The 16,574-nt window shown below is 36.0% G+C and overlaps 1 protein-coding gene across 1 annotated transcript; it reads right to left on the reverse strand.

The window, feature by feature from the left end:
• Positions 1–503: 503 nt before the first annotated feature.
• LOC145604590 (uncharacterized) lies at positions 504–13,351 on the reverse strand. Its single transcript, XM_081660480.1, has 8 exons — positions 13,125–13,351; positions 9,983–10,062; positions 9,009–9,050; positions 6,955–6,996; positions 6,039–6,122; positions 1,320–1,407; positions 941–1,038; positions 504–833 (listed from the first exon to the last, which is right to left on the reverse strand). The coding sequence occupies exons 1-8, from the start codon at positions 13,312–13,314 to the stop codon at positions 807–809; spliced, it is 651 nt and encodes a 216-aa protein (XP_081516606.1). The 5' UTR covers positions 13,315–13,351; the 3' UTR covers positions 504–806.
• Between the last annotated feature and the right edge of the window lie 3,223 nt (positions 13,352–16,574).

The raw sequence follows: 16,574 nt of genomic DNA on the forward strand, positions 1-16,574 counted from the left end.
TTTAGGAAAATTAGGGCCATCAATCCATCATATTGGTTTTACCAAAGGTACTCCCTTCTTTTTAAAATGATCTTCTCACTTAGAATCCTGTGTGTAAATTAAGGAAAGGAAAGAATCTCGAAATAAAGTACATTTGGACCATTGACATACTGTGAGACCATCCTTTTTTGGAATCAAGTACATCTATACATTCAGACCACTTATTATTTTGAAATAAAATACATTAAGATCTTTTATTTTTATTTTTTTATTGGGATTTGGGACCATTAAAATGAGCGTAATATGGGAAAATAATGAGAATATCATTTTGAAACAAAGGAAGAACCATTTTGTGTATCCATTTCATACCACATTTGAATCAAATCCCATCCCATGTAAAGATGTAATGTAACCTTGACTTAGACTTAGACTTAGACTAATAGTAAAGTAGTGATTACTACTTGAGTACAAAATTCCAAACGCGAATTACTTAGAACTTGTTTGCTTCAACTTTCAAAAATATCTAAAAATATCAATCTTGATAAATAAATGTTTGTTTTAATTGGTTAAACACAATAACTACTAACATACATGAGAAAACACATGAAAGGAACAAATCCATTGTATTATTGTTACTACGTATGTTTCACTTACCCCTTTCTAAGATCAGATTTGCTCAGATATTACTCAATACGTACTAACATATAATACACCAACCAATGAAGGAGACAAGGGGGAGAGTTGGACGCAGATAATACTGTTGCATGATACGTATCCAAATATTATGATCTTTCACATCTTTTGGAGCAAATCAGTGAATCGTTTGCCTACCCAGAATCTGATTGCCTTGCAGACTGCATACACAAAACACACACCCATGAGTGTACGCCAAGAGATAATAACCATAGTGAGAAAATGGATAACAGAAAGGATGTTACAATGTCGTAGACACAAGGCTTACCAGCATCTCATGATCTCCCTTAATCTCTTCGATCAGCTCCTCTAATGGTTTATTGGAACTGTTGGGAACATGGGCAGCGAATACAGCATTCTCTAGACCTGCAAGGAAATGGGACAAGAGTTTTCAAATATAAAAACGAAAACATTTTCATTAGTCTCTCAGTCGCCCTTGGTGTGAAATCAGTTGTCTCATGATAAAGACTAGAGAGATAATTTATACGCACTATACATTAATTTTCATTATCAGGATATGGTCCTATGACATATGATCACAGTTAAGATCACGAAACAATTTATTGCTACAGCTTGAAAACTGAAAGAAAGCTGACATTATCTTCCAGCTGACAAGATATAGGAATAGTTTTTGAGTCGTGCAATACCAGATTCTTCAAAGGCATCTATGAACATCATCATCTCCTCCCCAGTAAGTCCAGAAAGAAAGCATATCCGCTGTACTGATTTTGCAATCTGTAGAAAACTAAGCTTCATGAGGTACTGAAATTTCCAATTGCATCCAGCAGTTCAGCAGCTACAGATTCAGAACAAGAACAAATTTACAAATGATATCGAAAAAAATTTATTCTAAAATCGCCAGTCACTCCTTGTCAGCAACACATCTTTAAGAGATTTCTTTTAATCACTAAGAAATAAAAGTTACTTAAAATCTCAAATCATACAATTTTTAAAACAACTCACACCACCTTATTATTGTCCTATGACGATCAAGTTAAAAGATAAGGTATGACACATCACATACAACAAATGATTTATACTTTATTCAATCATTTTATTTTATTTTTTTTGCCCTTTTTGCATCAATGAAGTGTTCAAAGACTCGATGTAAAATATGCTCCTGTTGCACAAATTAACTTATGTTCTTTATGTAAGAAAACTGCATTGACATAGAAGATTTTATTGATTCTAAACCTCTTTTGACATTATATCTTGACTCTTTTAAGATGATTGTCATTATGGATATTAGCACAGCAGGACCAATTTTTTTCTTTATTACTTAGTTGCTCGTGCATAAGTGAATTTTGGATTTTGATGGCTGATGCCTATCTATTAGTGATGTCAATGCAAAAGTAAATGATGAAGCTCAATATGGGTTAAACAGAAGAATAGAATAATAAGAGTAGAAGGGAATTGCAGAAGTATACACTTTTCTCTCATCAGACCAGCTAGCTGTAGAAAAGGGCGGACATAAGAATTCCTGTTTCTTTTTCTCCCCTCACTGTTTTCCCACACCCTCCCTGTTAGATTTCATTTTTCGATTTATGTCGACTTTAAGGAAACAAGCCCAAACTACGCTGGAGTTTGACCAAGTGGGCTTAATATTGAGACACATTAACCCAAACTATACATGGCTTCAAGCCCCGTGTTAATTACAAATTCAACTTTCAAGTCTCAAGATTGAGTTTGGTGCCAAGGAAGAACAGAATAAAGAAAACTGCTATGAGTGGGAGATAACTGCCACACCACGACGCATAACTGCCATCAAATCACTCTATATAAGCAGCAAGGATCGTCAGAAGAGAGAACAATCAATAACACAATCAAACAACTGCACTTTACATATCTGTAAGCATTTTAGTTTCCTTAGTTAGCATTCTAAGCTGAGTAGCCTAGGTTAGAGTAGATCTAAGCAATAGCGATAGCATGTTATGAACATTCTTGGAGCAAGTAGCAAACATCTGATTGTGTTTAACCCATGGAGGTAACTCTCCCTCCTTGTTCTTAACGCAATTGTCAGCCTGTTTTACTTAAATTACTAACTTGTAATGTGTTCTAATTTAATGATCAAATAATGTCTTTGAATTCATTGTTGTTTTGATAATTTTATATAACTCGTACTCTATCAAGGCCATAAACTAAAAGGTCAGCAGTTTTCAAGGGTAAACCACATAAGCTATTCTTGCCTAACGCAAGGGTATCGTTGACTTGTATGCATTTTTGCTTCAACACTACCACAGATTAGTTTTCACCACAAGAGGGTTGAATTTCAACGACCACAACCATCACTAGGCATGATGAAGTGTCCATTTCACCGAAACCCAACCCCCTTGGTATCCATCTCCACCCTTCATTTTTTCATTGGCTGGAAAAACCAGCATAAGTTAAAGGAATAGAAGAGCAGATTATATAGATAGTTTTGGCATCACCAGTGAAGGGTGCAACTCATATGTAAAAGCTCATGCAGGTAGTAGGGTTTCTGAGTAAAACAGCTACTGGATAATGATCGTTTGCATAACGGATAAGCAAGATGCCAGATTGTCTGTGTTGATGGTTGAAACAATCCATAGTATTTACAACACAAAAAAGGCTTCTTTTTTTTTTAAGAACATACGGAGCACGTTTCTGAGCCGAAAGTGAGGGCTCAGAAGTAAGCAACGTTGAAAGCGATTTTGGACAGTTGGAGGACTGTTCAGGGACTCGAGCTACAGAAGTTTAGGTTTGTGTGGATCAATTAGTCAGCTCTCAAGGACAGATCACAATATACTGTAATTGAGGTCTTGACCTTTGAGGTTGTGTTAGGTTGGGAGGAAAAGACTTTTTTAAGGAAAGTGGTTTAACCATCTTCCTCCATTTGTTTTGTAAAGATTGGAATAATGTTTTCCGGTACTTTTCCCTATGGCAGAAAGCCTTTCCTCGTTATTTCTCACCTTCCCCCTTTTTCTCCTCCTATCCATTCCCTCTCTTATGCTTCATTTTCTGTTTCTCTCTAGCATCTCTATCTAGGAACCAAACAGAGGAGATGAAGTTTAAAATCGAATTTCCATTGAAAACAGAATTCAGTGCAACCAAAGTACCAGAAACAGCAGAGTATTGGAGTTTCAAAGTAACTGAAATATGTTGAAATTACAAGAGTTTTCAAGGCTAAATTGAGAACAAAAAAAAAAAAAGGAGGAATAGAGGAATATAACTGGTGTGGCGTGGCAATAGAGGAATATAACCAAAAAAAAAAAAAGGTTTGTTTGTTTGATGGAAAACATATATCATGGAAAATTATTTTCAAAATAAACAATTTTCAATCAATCAAAGCTTTAATCCCATAAGTGGGGTCGGCTACATGAACCAAAAGTAATTATTCCGTATAGTCAATCACAAAAATCTTCCTCCTCCATCCCTTATGATCAAAAGCCTCGTTCTCATTCAAATCCATATACTTAATCTCCTTCCTAACTCCTTCCAACTAACAGTGTGTTTGGATAAAGAAATGGGAGAGAAAGGAAGGGGAGAGAGTTGAAGGGGAGGGAAGAGAAAGGAAGGGGAGGGAAGAACGATGAGTTTTCCTTCCAAATCTCTCCATTGTTGGAGAGATTAATTTCTTACAATTTAATCCTTCCATTTCTCTCCCCTCCAATTACTTTCCTTCCTCATTTGTTATCCAAATGAAAGATAATCAATCCCTCCATTTCCCTTCCCTTCTTTTCCCTCCATTTCATTCAATCCAAACAAAGTGTAAGTCATTTTCATTTCAATGAAAAACATGATTATAAAAAAAGATTTCCTTTGTTTGCTTGATTATAGAAATACATATGATGAAAAAGAATAATGGAAGTATAAGGGAGCGGTAGGATATCAATTAATCAATCAAAGCCTTAACTCCATAAGTGGGGTCGGCTACATGAACCAAAAGTGATCATTCCGTATAGTCATCCAAGGGAGAGGAAGGATAAAGCAGAAAAAACAGAGAAGTGAGGAGTAAAGAGGAAAATGTGGCATACCTTTATTGCAAAAACAAAAAATGATACTCCGCATCTAAAAAATAACTTTCCACATATAGAAAAATTGCTTTCCATCCTCTGTCGGTATTGAAGCCGGTAACAAAAGGGCTTTACATTCTTAATATTAATATTAATTTACCTATTTCGGGAGATTATCCCCAACAATTTCCTCCATTTCAAATTCATTCATATGACAAACCAGCAAGGTAGCTTTATTCAAAGTTTTCTTTCTGATACATTGGATGTTGAAAAAAGCTTTGATCAATATGTTGTCTTATCAACCCAAAAGCCTTATAATTCTCCAATTTTCCGGATTAGTGTCTTCCTCGTTGGGCTTATACAAATCTTTACAATAAAGATTATCCTCCATTCAAGACTTCCATATGAAATAGTTGGGCGCTGTCAACTTAATTTATTCCCAATAGGCTTATAATTGTAGCTTTTATTTTGCTTAATACGTGTACGTATGTACCAGCTTTGGTTCTAGACTGTTGGGAAATATCATCGATAATCTTACAAAGTTAATATGTTTCTATATTTCTGAATATGTTTTTAAGACTACCTAATTACATAATATATGTAATACCCCTCATAATTGCTTTAAAAGAATCTAACATACTACTCATACCAACAAGATGCATCTTTCTTTTAAGGAGTAATCCTGTCTTTCTCTAATTTTTTTTAAATATAATTTTTATAGTACAGTAGAGAGAACAACAAAAACAAATAATGCAGACAGAATTTAATCCTAGACCACCCCTCAAAATAGCTGATAATCCACTTCTCTAAATCATTTTTTCATTCCTTTTCTATTATTTCTCCTTTTATATATTTAAGGCATTCCAAAAATACAGACGAACATCTACCAACACCAATGAAGAGAACAGTTGAAATGTCAATTTGGGAAAAATATTTTTTTGCCCATTCCATAGGGCGAGGAACATTGAAATCACATAAAAATAAAATAAAATATAAAAGCTACGTGACCAATAGGTGAGCGAGGGAAGACCCCATTCGCCTTTTTCAAACTTTACTCCAACTAAAAGTATTGATTTTACAAACTCATGAACTAAGTAGGCCCTACATGTCATGCAAATATATGGAAACTTACATATTGAGTCAAGTTTGGCTCCAAATAATTAGAAAACCCTTAATTCACCCCCCCTCCTCCTCCCCAGTCCACCCTCCTTCCAATAGGAGTCATCCTGTGTTGTCTATAGTTCTCTACAAAGAGCATGCTATGAGAGAGAGAGAGAGAGGGAGGGTGAGAGAGAGAGAGAGAGAGAGAGAGAGAGAGAGAGAGAGAGAGAGGGGAGGGGGGGGGGGGGAGAGAGAGAGAGAGAGAAAGAGAGATCAAAGCTAATTTCTAACCTTCAAATTTCCCAAGTTCTGCTGTTTAGTATTCACTGCATCCCAAAGTGAGCGAGTAATCATGTCTTCGGTGCAGTAGATAACCTGCAATATTAGTAGAAACAGTTCAAAAGATACTACTTCTACCAAATACACAGCAGGAGCTGCACCCAACAACTACACAGAAATTAAAAAAATCTTACAAAAATGACCACTATTTTTTCCGGGAAATTCCTGGTTGATCTTCATGATCAACATAATTTGTCAATCATAGGGGTGATGGAGTCTTTTCATTCATTAAGTCAGGGATAGTAATGTCATTGCACATGTAATGATGTGTTCATAATGCCGGCTATGCACTATTGTGTTTGATGGCGTTAACAACAAGCGTAAAACATCCGTTAAGAGCAAAGCCCCAAATCACAAAATCACTCCTTCTCTCTCCTCTCTCTCAAGTCTTAACAATGGTGGTCATTAATTTCAAGGTGAAATGGTCACCCCTACCCTTTGGGGTTAACCAAGCCCTTAATTTCACTCTTTGTTTCTAGGGTTTTCGTTTATTTCGGCGGCGGAGCCGCCGAAGTTGGTGGCGCCGGTGGACGGTTTTATGGAGGGAGATGATGTGTCAGTGGACATGATGAAGATGGTGGTGTTGGTGTTAAGCTTCAATGGAGGATATAGCTTGGACAATGGACACCATTGTTAGTGTTGATAAACGGAGTTTAAATGTAGGCCATGTGTTTGTGATGATTAAGCAACTGACAAAGCAAAAGGATGAGCTGGCTGTTGAGTAGGCACTAGATTGACATCATATGTTGATCATGAAGATCAACTGGGGCGAGCCCATTTTTTCCAAGGTTGTGTATTTTTTCCTCCCAAGGAGAATATTTCCCTGTTGATAGTTTAAGAATAAGAAAAGGAAAAATTCTTATCATACCTGCAAAAACTCCCCTTCCAACTCCTTCAGAAGCTGCTGTATCTGCAGTAAGTTGAACCTTTTCAGAACCATGAGTCCTATATCTCCAGTCAGTAGCATCAAAACAAGAAATTTCAAAACATTGCACAAGGCTTACATTTAGGAATTCGAGAATTTATTTATCCTGCAGATTGTAGTACTAGGCATAACAATTCTACATATTAAATACTACTTGGCATATTGAAAACAAGAAGTTAAGGGTTTGTTTGGCATCATTTTTGGTTTTTAGTTTCTTGTTTTTTTGAAAACTAAAAACCAAAAACAGGAAACAAGAAAAAGGTGTTTTCAATTTTTTGTTGTCAATTTTTAAAATTATCATGATTTTAATAAGTCTAAAAAAAATTTGATACATTATGTAACATATGTAATATACTTTTAAAAAACAAAAAACCAAAAAATAGAAAACTATAGCGATGCCAAACGGACCCTAAGAAAGCAAAAATTTTCAACAATTCTTTTTTTGTTTCAGTAAGACATCTTTGAAAGCAGTTCTTGCAGCTGAGTCTTGGCAGAAGGATCTTAGCTGGGTCAACATCTCTATACTTATCCATTAGGTCCATTTTACCTGATATCTCAATAAAGCTACAGTTGCAGCTATTCCTTTCATCCACTTAGGTTTTAAATTTTCACCGTTTACTATCAGAATTTATTGGAACTAAATGAAAATAGTCTAAAATTGTCAGAACATAAGAAAATGCTATCAGTTGTTAATGGAACTTGGATATCCTGATAAGCGACATTTATATCACTCTTAGGGTAGTTTTAGAGTCAATTTTGAGTTTATTTTTCCTTTCCTTTTTTTTTTCTTTATTTATTTTTAATTTAAGTTTTATCATTATTTTAAGCTGTTTCTAGTTTACTTTCGTTTCATTACTTTATTATCCTTGAGTTTATTCATCTTAAGAGTATTTCTTATTTTCTTAGATTCATAGTTAATGTTGTTAGTTTAATATTGTTTTATTTCTATTTGTTTTATTTTTATTTTTCGATCACTCCTTGTACTTAGTGTTTATCAATTTATGTAATCAATTTTAATGAATAAGTTTAATTTTGTTGTACAAATTATTTGTATTTTCTTTTTCTTAAAAAATTTATTGATGTATCCGTAACCGAGTCTAAAGTTAAGACGGTGTCACGGTGTCCTAAATTTTTTAAAATGCCGTATCGGACACTCGGATCCGTACCAATATCGGATACCCGTACCCGAGTCAATGTAACATAGGTCTTGTGTGTAGGTGAGCGTTGGAGTATAATGCGCCGTTCAAGCTTGATTCATAATTGATGATAGCAGCCAATCCTTCATTCACCCTTGTCCTTCAGCCATTCTCCAAGCCTCGCAAGCAACAGAAGCAACCGCCACGGCAGTCAAGGCATGAACCCACCGCAGCGTAGAAAGCGGCTCGGGCAATCAGACCCTGCACTCCCGCGGCGCTCTACTTTTGATCCGAGGTGCATCACTGCATTGTGCAGGCTGGCGTGGCGTGGATGCGTTGGACCTGATACCCGTGCTGTTCTGCGTCGACCAAGCATCGGACACCACATGCAGCATGAGAAGACGTGTATGCAGCACGGGAGAGTCGGCCCCGGGACGTACCCTCACAGCCGCGGCAGCGCCGGCTGGGCGCTCCCTGCACATAACTCTTTAGTCACTCATGTCTCTTATTTTCTATAAATAGGGCCTTGGTCTTTGTATAAAGTGCAGTTTAATTAGATGATAATCACCTAGATTAGCTTAGCATTTTAGAGAGAGAAACATTTAGTTTTTGCTTTCCTTAGATGAATTTGTGATCAACATGTCAACATTTTTCAAGATTAATCAAGGTTCTTTAGTAATATATTTCACTGATTATCTCCAAAAGAAAATTTACAGCTAGTTTGATTTATGTTCGATTACCAAATTCATATGGAATTATGCAGCCAAGTAGGTCATGAACTACTTTCTTACTTTCCACCCAGAAGAAAGAAAAGCAGCAGTAAATCTCATCAAGTACAGTAGAATTTACCAAGGAAATTACCTTATCTGCCTCTTCCACTTTGAAACCCACAAGCAGTAAAGCCTGTAACAGGAATATACATTATATAATGTATAGTGTTACTGAACAATTGATAGACTCTGTGAATGAATATTTCAACTCAAAAACCTTTTTCCTTGAAGAGACAGTACCAGGCCAGTTCAACAATGAGAAAAATCAAAACATACATAACTTTTACAGTTGCTCTATATATTGACATTTTTATCACAAATTGACATCAAAAGTACATACAGAATGAAATTTTTTAATTTGCACTTTCAATTCACTCATAATTACCCCAAGTTAAAATTTAAAAAATGGTTTTTAATATTTATACTTTTGAGCACCCAACTCATTTCTCCACTCAATATTTTAAGTTTCAACTTATGAGACCTATTATTATATGTCTTGTATTATTTTCATGAGGTGCTTCCTTTCTCCCTCTTCCTTCCAAGTTCTCCCACCCCATATATTACTGAATTCCTTCAAATTTATCAATTTCACACTGTAGAATTCTAGAAGTTTAAGTACGAAGAATTGTGTTCGACTCTAGCATATTTGGAAAAGAAAAAAAAGTTGAGATTAAAAAGAAAAAAATAAAGGAGAGAGGGTAAAAAAAAAAAGGAGGAATTTGGTGGTGGATGAGAGCAAAGAGAAGAAAATACCCCCCCCCCCAAGACGACAATATCTTATCTTTGAAAAAAAAGATTAAAAAATCCTTCAAAGAGATTTATGAGTTTTACACATGAATATGCATTTCAAATGTCGACTTGTAATTACACACAATCAAGAATAATGCAGTACTTGATTAACTGTTAAATTTAAATGCATTTTGGCTAATTGGGTTTCAAATAGCCAAAGTTCTATCTTTTGACACATTGATAGTATAAGCATTTATCAGCAGAAAGCTGCTGCAATTCAAATGAGTAGTCAGTAAACATAGTAATTTTCTGTAAAGTTAACTAATCTTAACTTACCGGAGGACCATAGCTGGGTTCTTCAGCTTCCAGAGGAACAAACTTTGAATCTTCATCTAGCTCACTTGGAACTTGAAGCCCTATATGATTAAGTTGAAATGTTCATCTATGCAGTATCTGTAAAGGACCAGCCTATATGTAATGCAATTTCTTCTCATTCGTAAACAAAGACTTTGCAGTTTAACATACTAGTATTAATTTTAAGAAAGGTTTTAAGTCTTCTCTTTGATGACTAATTGCTACACACCTATACTTGTATTCTTATACCAATTAGGAATTAAGGAAACAATGCATAGACTATAGATTACAAACAAATCCATTTTCACCTAAAAACCAAGCTGAAGTTTACTTGAGTCAATTCCCGTGTGCTTTACACATACTTATTGTCCTAATCACTTCAGTACACATAATCAGAAGAAAAGGAACCGCTTGGAGAGGAGCAAGTAAGAAAACTCGCTGGTGCTCTTCCACAAAACTTCACCATAGTATGGCAAGTGGTACTAACTTCAAAGCGTAGAAGCCAGTATAGTATGTATGCATGCTCAATAGTGTGCCTTGAGTACTCAGCTCATCAGTTAATGTAGAATTAGTGGTGTTCCAGATTAACATAGCACACAAAGTTTAATGCAACTATAGCTAATCCTTTTTACCATACAGTGTATAGTCTCCATCAAAAATAATTCAAGATAAGTAAATAAAGTGATCTTATTCTCAGTTTCTCACTACTATTCGACCAGAAAACTTCACTGTACTCTTCAATTCTTGCTAGCCTGACATGGCAATTTCTTCAAGTAATTTAAAACTTGCTATCATACTTAGATATAGGTATCAAATTCAATAAGCTGAGGTACGGGAAAGTTAAACATTAGGATATGAAGCCATAAGAGGAAGAAAAATTTCATTATTATGAAAAAATGGAACAGCTGATAGAACACCACATGTATAATTCTCCTTTTTCATCAGATACATCTTCTCAAAATCCAACCAAAAGATATTCTGATGTAATATGTACGCAGAATTCACATCATATGGATACCTTAACCAGAAAAGCTAGTTCACATCCACCCAAAGGCCCAAACACCATCTTCAAAGACACAATAAATTAAAAAGTGTAAGTCAATCCTACAATTTCCTTATCTGCAGAAAAGTTGCTCCTATCATGTGTGCAAGCAGTAATAATTGTATACCTGTAGTCCTGTAGTCCTGTTAGGAGTTCATTGATGTGAAATCGATAACAGAGTAAGTGGTTATTTGTTTGTCTTGAAATTCATCCCCAATGCCCCATAGGGGTATACACTAATACTTTCTCTCAAGTGCACAAGGAAGCATGTAAGCCCCATTAATGTGGCAATAATCTAAAGGCAAGACTCCCTTACCATTGTCCTCCCTGCATTTTTTCTACACGAATTCAAAACACGAGCATACAAATGTACTTAATAATCTAATACTTCCTCCACCCCTTGATGTTTGCACCATTTGCTTTTTTTACAACTTTAACGGCACATAAATCAAGATATTGGTGTTCTTGGAGATTGAATAGAAAAGTAAATGGGGGCAAACATTAAGGGACAGAAGGAGCATGACATTATGATAGTCCTATCAACAAAAATAATGATTATCCAGGGTGATTATGATAATAATAGCCAGTTAGCCACCCCTCAGAGAACTATGTTGATCTCAAAAATATTGGGATAACTTCTAACAATGGCTCCATGTTTCAATCAAAGCTTTCCACACTTGTTTAATTATTACTTCTGGGCTCATGATCTCCAGGTATTTATTAAACATTAAACAAATTTCTAATGACATTTTTTTTTTGTTTTTTGTTAACCAACTTATTTTATTCCAATTTTTATAACCAACTTAATTATTCCAATTAGTATAACCAACTTATTTAACTCCGCAGTCCAAAGCCTGGATAAAAGAGGATGGTTACGGTAGGCCAGTGACAGCCAGTGTAAAACTTTGTCACATCCTTTGGCATGAGCCACAATGATTGAGAGTAGTACTAGGATGGGTGACCTCCTAGGAAGTCCTCATGTTGGTTCATGTAGCTGACCCCACTAATGGGATTAAGGCGTTCAAGGCGAAGAAGAAGAAGAAGAAGAAGAAGAAGAAATATAACCAACTTATTTATTCCTAATGACCTTTTTTTTTCCTTTGCTAAACTTTTCTCAAACCTTTATGTTTTTTACTTCAACGTTTTAACTTCTCTTTTAAAGCTTTCTTGAACTTTATTCTTCGTTCTCTTTTGAAAATTATTCTTGGTTTTCTTTTAAAACTCCCTTAGTTTTTCTTAAATGCTCTTTCGTTTACTCACTTTTTTCAAACTCTTTTAAATGATGATTTGTTATGTCATTTTTCTATATTGTATGATTCCTTATGACGATTCATGTTAGTTGACCCCAAATCATTTTGGGACTAAGGCTTTGTTGTTGTTGTTGTAGTATAACAATCAATCAATTATCTCAAAAAAAAAAAAAAAACAATCAATCAATCAGACAATCAAAACCTTAATCCCATAAGTGTTGTTGTTGTAGTATAACCAACTTAATTATTCCAAATTAAACCAACTTAATTATTCCAATTAGTTGCAACTGTCCTCTAGAATCATCCAGCTAAGTGTGGAAAGCTTTGATTGAAACATGGAGCCATTGTTAGAAGTAATAACACATCAAATAATGGGATACTTCGTATGGAATGGAGCCATTGTTAGAAGTTATCCCAATATCTTAATTCAATTCCACACTGATTTCACAATTCCATACAATTTTTTTTTTTTAATTAATCAGCTGCTGAACATATATTCGATATTTCGATTATTTTATAACAAATCAACTTGGTAGAATTTATTGGAGATTGCAACATGAAGCAACATTCAATCATTTCGACAACGGTTATATCACGAAATTTGTCACTTAATATACATGCCTTATTTATACTTGGTATAAAATTGGACATCACACCCAAAATCAACTACCCAAATGGCCAAATGCAAATCATTTTAATACAATACAAAACAAAAATGTTGGTGGCAAAAGAATGAAGCAAAACTAATTAAGCCATAATTGATAAAACCCAGAAATGGCAATCAAAAGAAAGTGAAAGAATAAAAATGCAAGGTTAACAGAAATGGGTGTACCTTCAGAAGAAGCTCTCAAAAGAGGGTGAAGTTTACTCAACCCAGAAGAGGAGAAAGAAGGAGGAGGTGAAATTTGAGGAAATGAGTGAGATTTTGGAAGGAAACATGAAGTTGGAAAAATGAGCTTTGAGGCAATCCCATTCAAGGACAGAGACAGTCCATTTACTGTAGCAGAAGCCATACTATCCATGGACGAACTTTCTCACCTCTATGGGCTCTATCCACAATAAAATTTCTAAATTTGTACAAATACACAATTTATAGAGTTGTCAATTTAGGGGGTATTTGGTAAGGATTTTGTTTTTTTAAGAGGTGAAATCAGAATTATATTACTCCCTCCGTGTTTATTACACTTATTAAATCCGGCCATCTTTTAATAAGTGTTATAATTTCTTTTTTCGCAAAATGTTACATTTAAATAAGGAATAATTGACATTTACTACCAACGAAAGCACCCTTTGTCACATTTGCTACCCGTTTAAAAAAAAAAATTATTTTGCTACCACACAAATTCACAAAATTCAAATTTCACTACCATTTAACGGAATCCGTTAGGTTCCGTTAAATTTATTCCAAAAAAAAAAAAAAAAAATTAAAAAAGAAAAGTAACCCAGCCACCCCTCCCCTCAACTGCCACCCCGACCCTCCCCCCTGCCGGCGGCCGGCGCCTAGAGCTTCAGCCGGCGCCGGCACAAACCTATCCCCCTCCCTTTCCCCCACCCCTACGCTGCCGACGGAACCCCCCCTTCCCTTCCCTTCCCTTCCCCGTTCTCGCTGCCCCGACCCCACCCCGGAACCAAAACCACCCCTTTTCCCCTTCCCCCCCCCACCGGAATCCAATCCCCAGCCCCGTTCCCCCACCGTAATCCAATCCCCAGCCCCGTTCCCCCACCGTAATCGACCCCCCCTCCCCTTCCCCTAACCTTAATTCGGCCTTTCCTAACCCTAAACCACCACCCCAAAACCACCCAAAACGAATTTAGGGTTTTGCTTATGGTGGTTTTGGGGTGGTGGTTTAGGGTTAGGAAGGCCGAAAAGGTTAGGGGAAGGGGAGGGGGTCGATTTCGGTGGGGGGAACGGGGTTGGGGATCGAATTTCGGTGAGGGTGGTTTTGGTTTCCGGGGTGAGGTCGGGGCAGCGAGAACGGGGAAGGGAAGGGGGGGTTCCGTTGGCTGCGTAGGGGTGGGGGAAAGGGAGGGGGATGAGTTTGCGTCGGCGCCGACACCTGCAGGAGGGAGGGGCGGCAGTGAGGTGGAGGGGTGGCAGTGAAGTGGAGGGTGGCTGTATGGTGGTTGAATGGTGGCTAAAACCCAACTAACGGAAATAGTAACGGTGTAAGTAGGTGGTAGTGAAATAAATATTTTAGAGTTTTGGGTGGTAGCAAAATAAATAAAAAATATTAAACGGGTAGTAAATGTAATACTATGTACTTTCGCCGGTAGCAAATGTCAATTTTTCCTTTAAATAATATATATTTCTCCTCTTATGATCCCCAACCAAATCCAAAACTACTTTTTGTATTTTTCCTCTCACATTCATTACTTTACAATAAAGTATTAACCCCATTATCTTTCTTTTACAATATTTTTATACTCTAACTACCCCACTCACCTCTAATTTTATTTAAGTCAATCAAATTGCCTAAAACTATGTGTCAGTCAAACTGTAACACTTAAAAAAACACGGAGGGAGTAACTTTTGGGGGGAATTGGAATCTGTTTGGTTAATGAGTAAATGTAGACACCTAAATGTGTCTCCCCAAAACCAAACCCAGTGATGAATATCTTTCACGTCGAATGATCATCGAATGAAGTGAAAGTGTAAAAAGCCTACTGTTGCTGTTGTTTTTATTAAGAATCCTTCTTTATGTCTTTGAAAACCTGCTCTATTTATGAAAATGTCCCGTCCAATTTAGTTTGTTCCATGATAAAGGTCCAATAATAGTGTAGTTGGATTAGGCTCGAAAAGAGCTTTCCGACGATATATTATAGGCCCAATTCCGATGAATAATGAGAAAATTATGGCCAAAATGCTAAATTGGGCCTGATTTGGTTCTTACATGCGGCCCAATGATCTAGAGGAGGGTCTATTATTAATTATCATTCCTAAAGCTATTATGATTGATTTTAGTCTTCTAGAATTATCTAGAAGGTCTTTTAAATCCTAATGGAATTAGGATTGATAATTATGTTTTAAAGAGTTTTACTTGGAATAAAATAAGTGGTTTTATGAAAATACGATTTTAACCTGAAACACGGATTTTACGACTTAATCATATTAAGAAGTGGATTCCGCGGAAAACGTGTGAATTTTCTAAAACAGCGCATGGCGCTAACTCTAACGTCTGGCGTTAGCGCCAGGCGCTGGTCCGGGCGACAGGATGTGTTTTATTCTGAATGGAACTCGATCCCTTTTCTATCGGTTTCCAAACTATTTTTTCTATAAATAGGGTCCTTGGACCTCCGTTTTCAATCATCCACGACCATCACAATTCTCTCTATTCTCTCTCTAAGCATTTGCTTTTTCTTTCTCTCTCTTGCTTTCTTAACCAACCTTTTTACAAACACAATTCCACATTTACAAGATCTAAACACACCTAGCCAAGTTTGAAGTTGTCTTCGCCCGATACGTGAAAGGTTAATACCTTTTGAGGGTTTGGTCCCAAATTCAGTCTAAACTTTTTAACTATTTATTTCCATTATTTGATTTAGTTCTTTGATTTTAATATTTTTTTGAAGTTTACTAACGCGTGTATTTTGTTATTAGAAAGAGGCACGAGGAATCAAATATGTAGTCTTATTGTTCTATTCTTGTTAGAATGTATTCCGATGAATAACGAGGCATCCTAATATCATGTTAGAATGTATTTATTATTATTTAGACTTTTTCTATCTCCTCCAACCAACCTAACTATTCATCTTTCTAAATATTTCACACCTTCAAACCTCTCCTCCCTCACTACATAAACCTTCCTCCTCATTAGGGATTGCAATTTAATATGAATGTGATCCGATCCAAATAAAAAAGCTTGATCCTAATCCAAAAAAGAAAATAAAAAATCTGAATCTGAGTCAGGTTTCATATGTCTGAGGCTAAAGTTCTACTTGAAGTCTGACGGACCTAACCCAAGTCCGGCTCCAACTCTAATCCGCGCGATATGTACAAGTATATTTATTTATAGGGTTTGTATTGCATTTGTTTGTGGGGTATAAATAAAACTTTTTACTACTACATGTCACTTTTATCTCTATAATGCTCAAACACTGTATAATCTAAACAACATCTCCTTATCTCCTCCTCTTTCTCACTCCACTAAAACAACTCCATAAACTACCTCTTCCCTAAATTCTCCCCATTTTTATCCCTGTAATTTTATTTGGGAAATTCTCAATGGTACTCATAAGTTTTTTATTTTTCTCAATGGTGTAGACACCTACTTTTGGCCTCTTG

The sequence above is a fragment of the Chenopodium album genome, chromosome 22 (assembly GCF_948465745.1).
Source record: "Chenopodium album chromosome 22, dcCheAlbu1.1, whole genome shotgun sequence".
NCBI lineage: Eukaryota > Viridiplantae > Streptophyta > Magnoliopsida > Caryophyllales > Amaranthaceae > Chenopodium > Chenopodium album.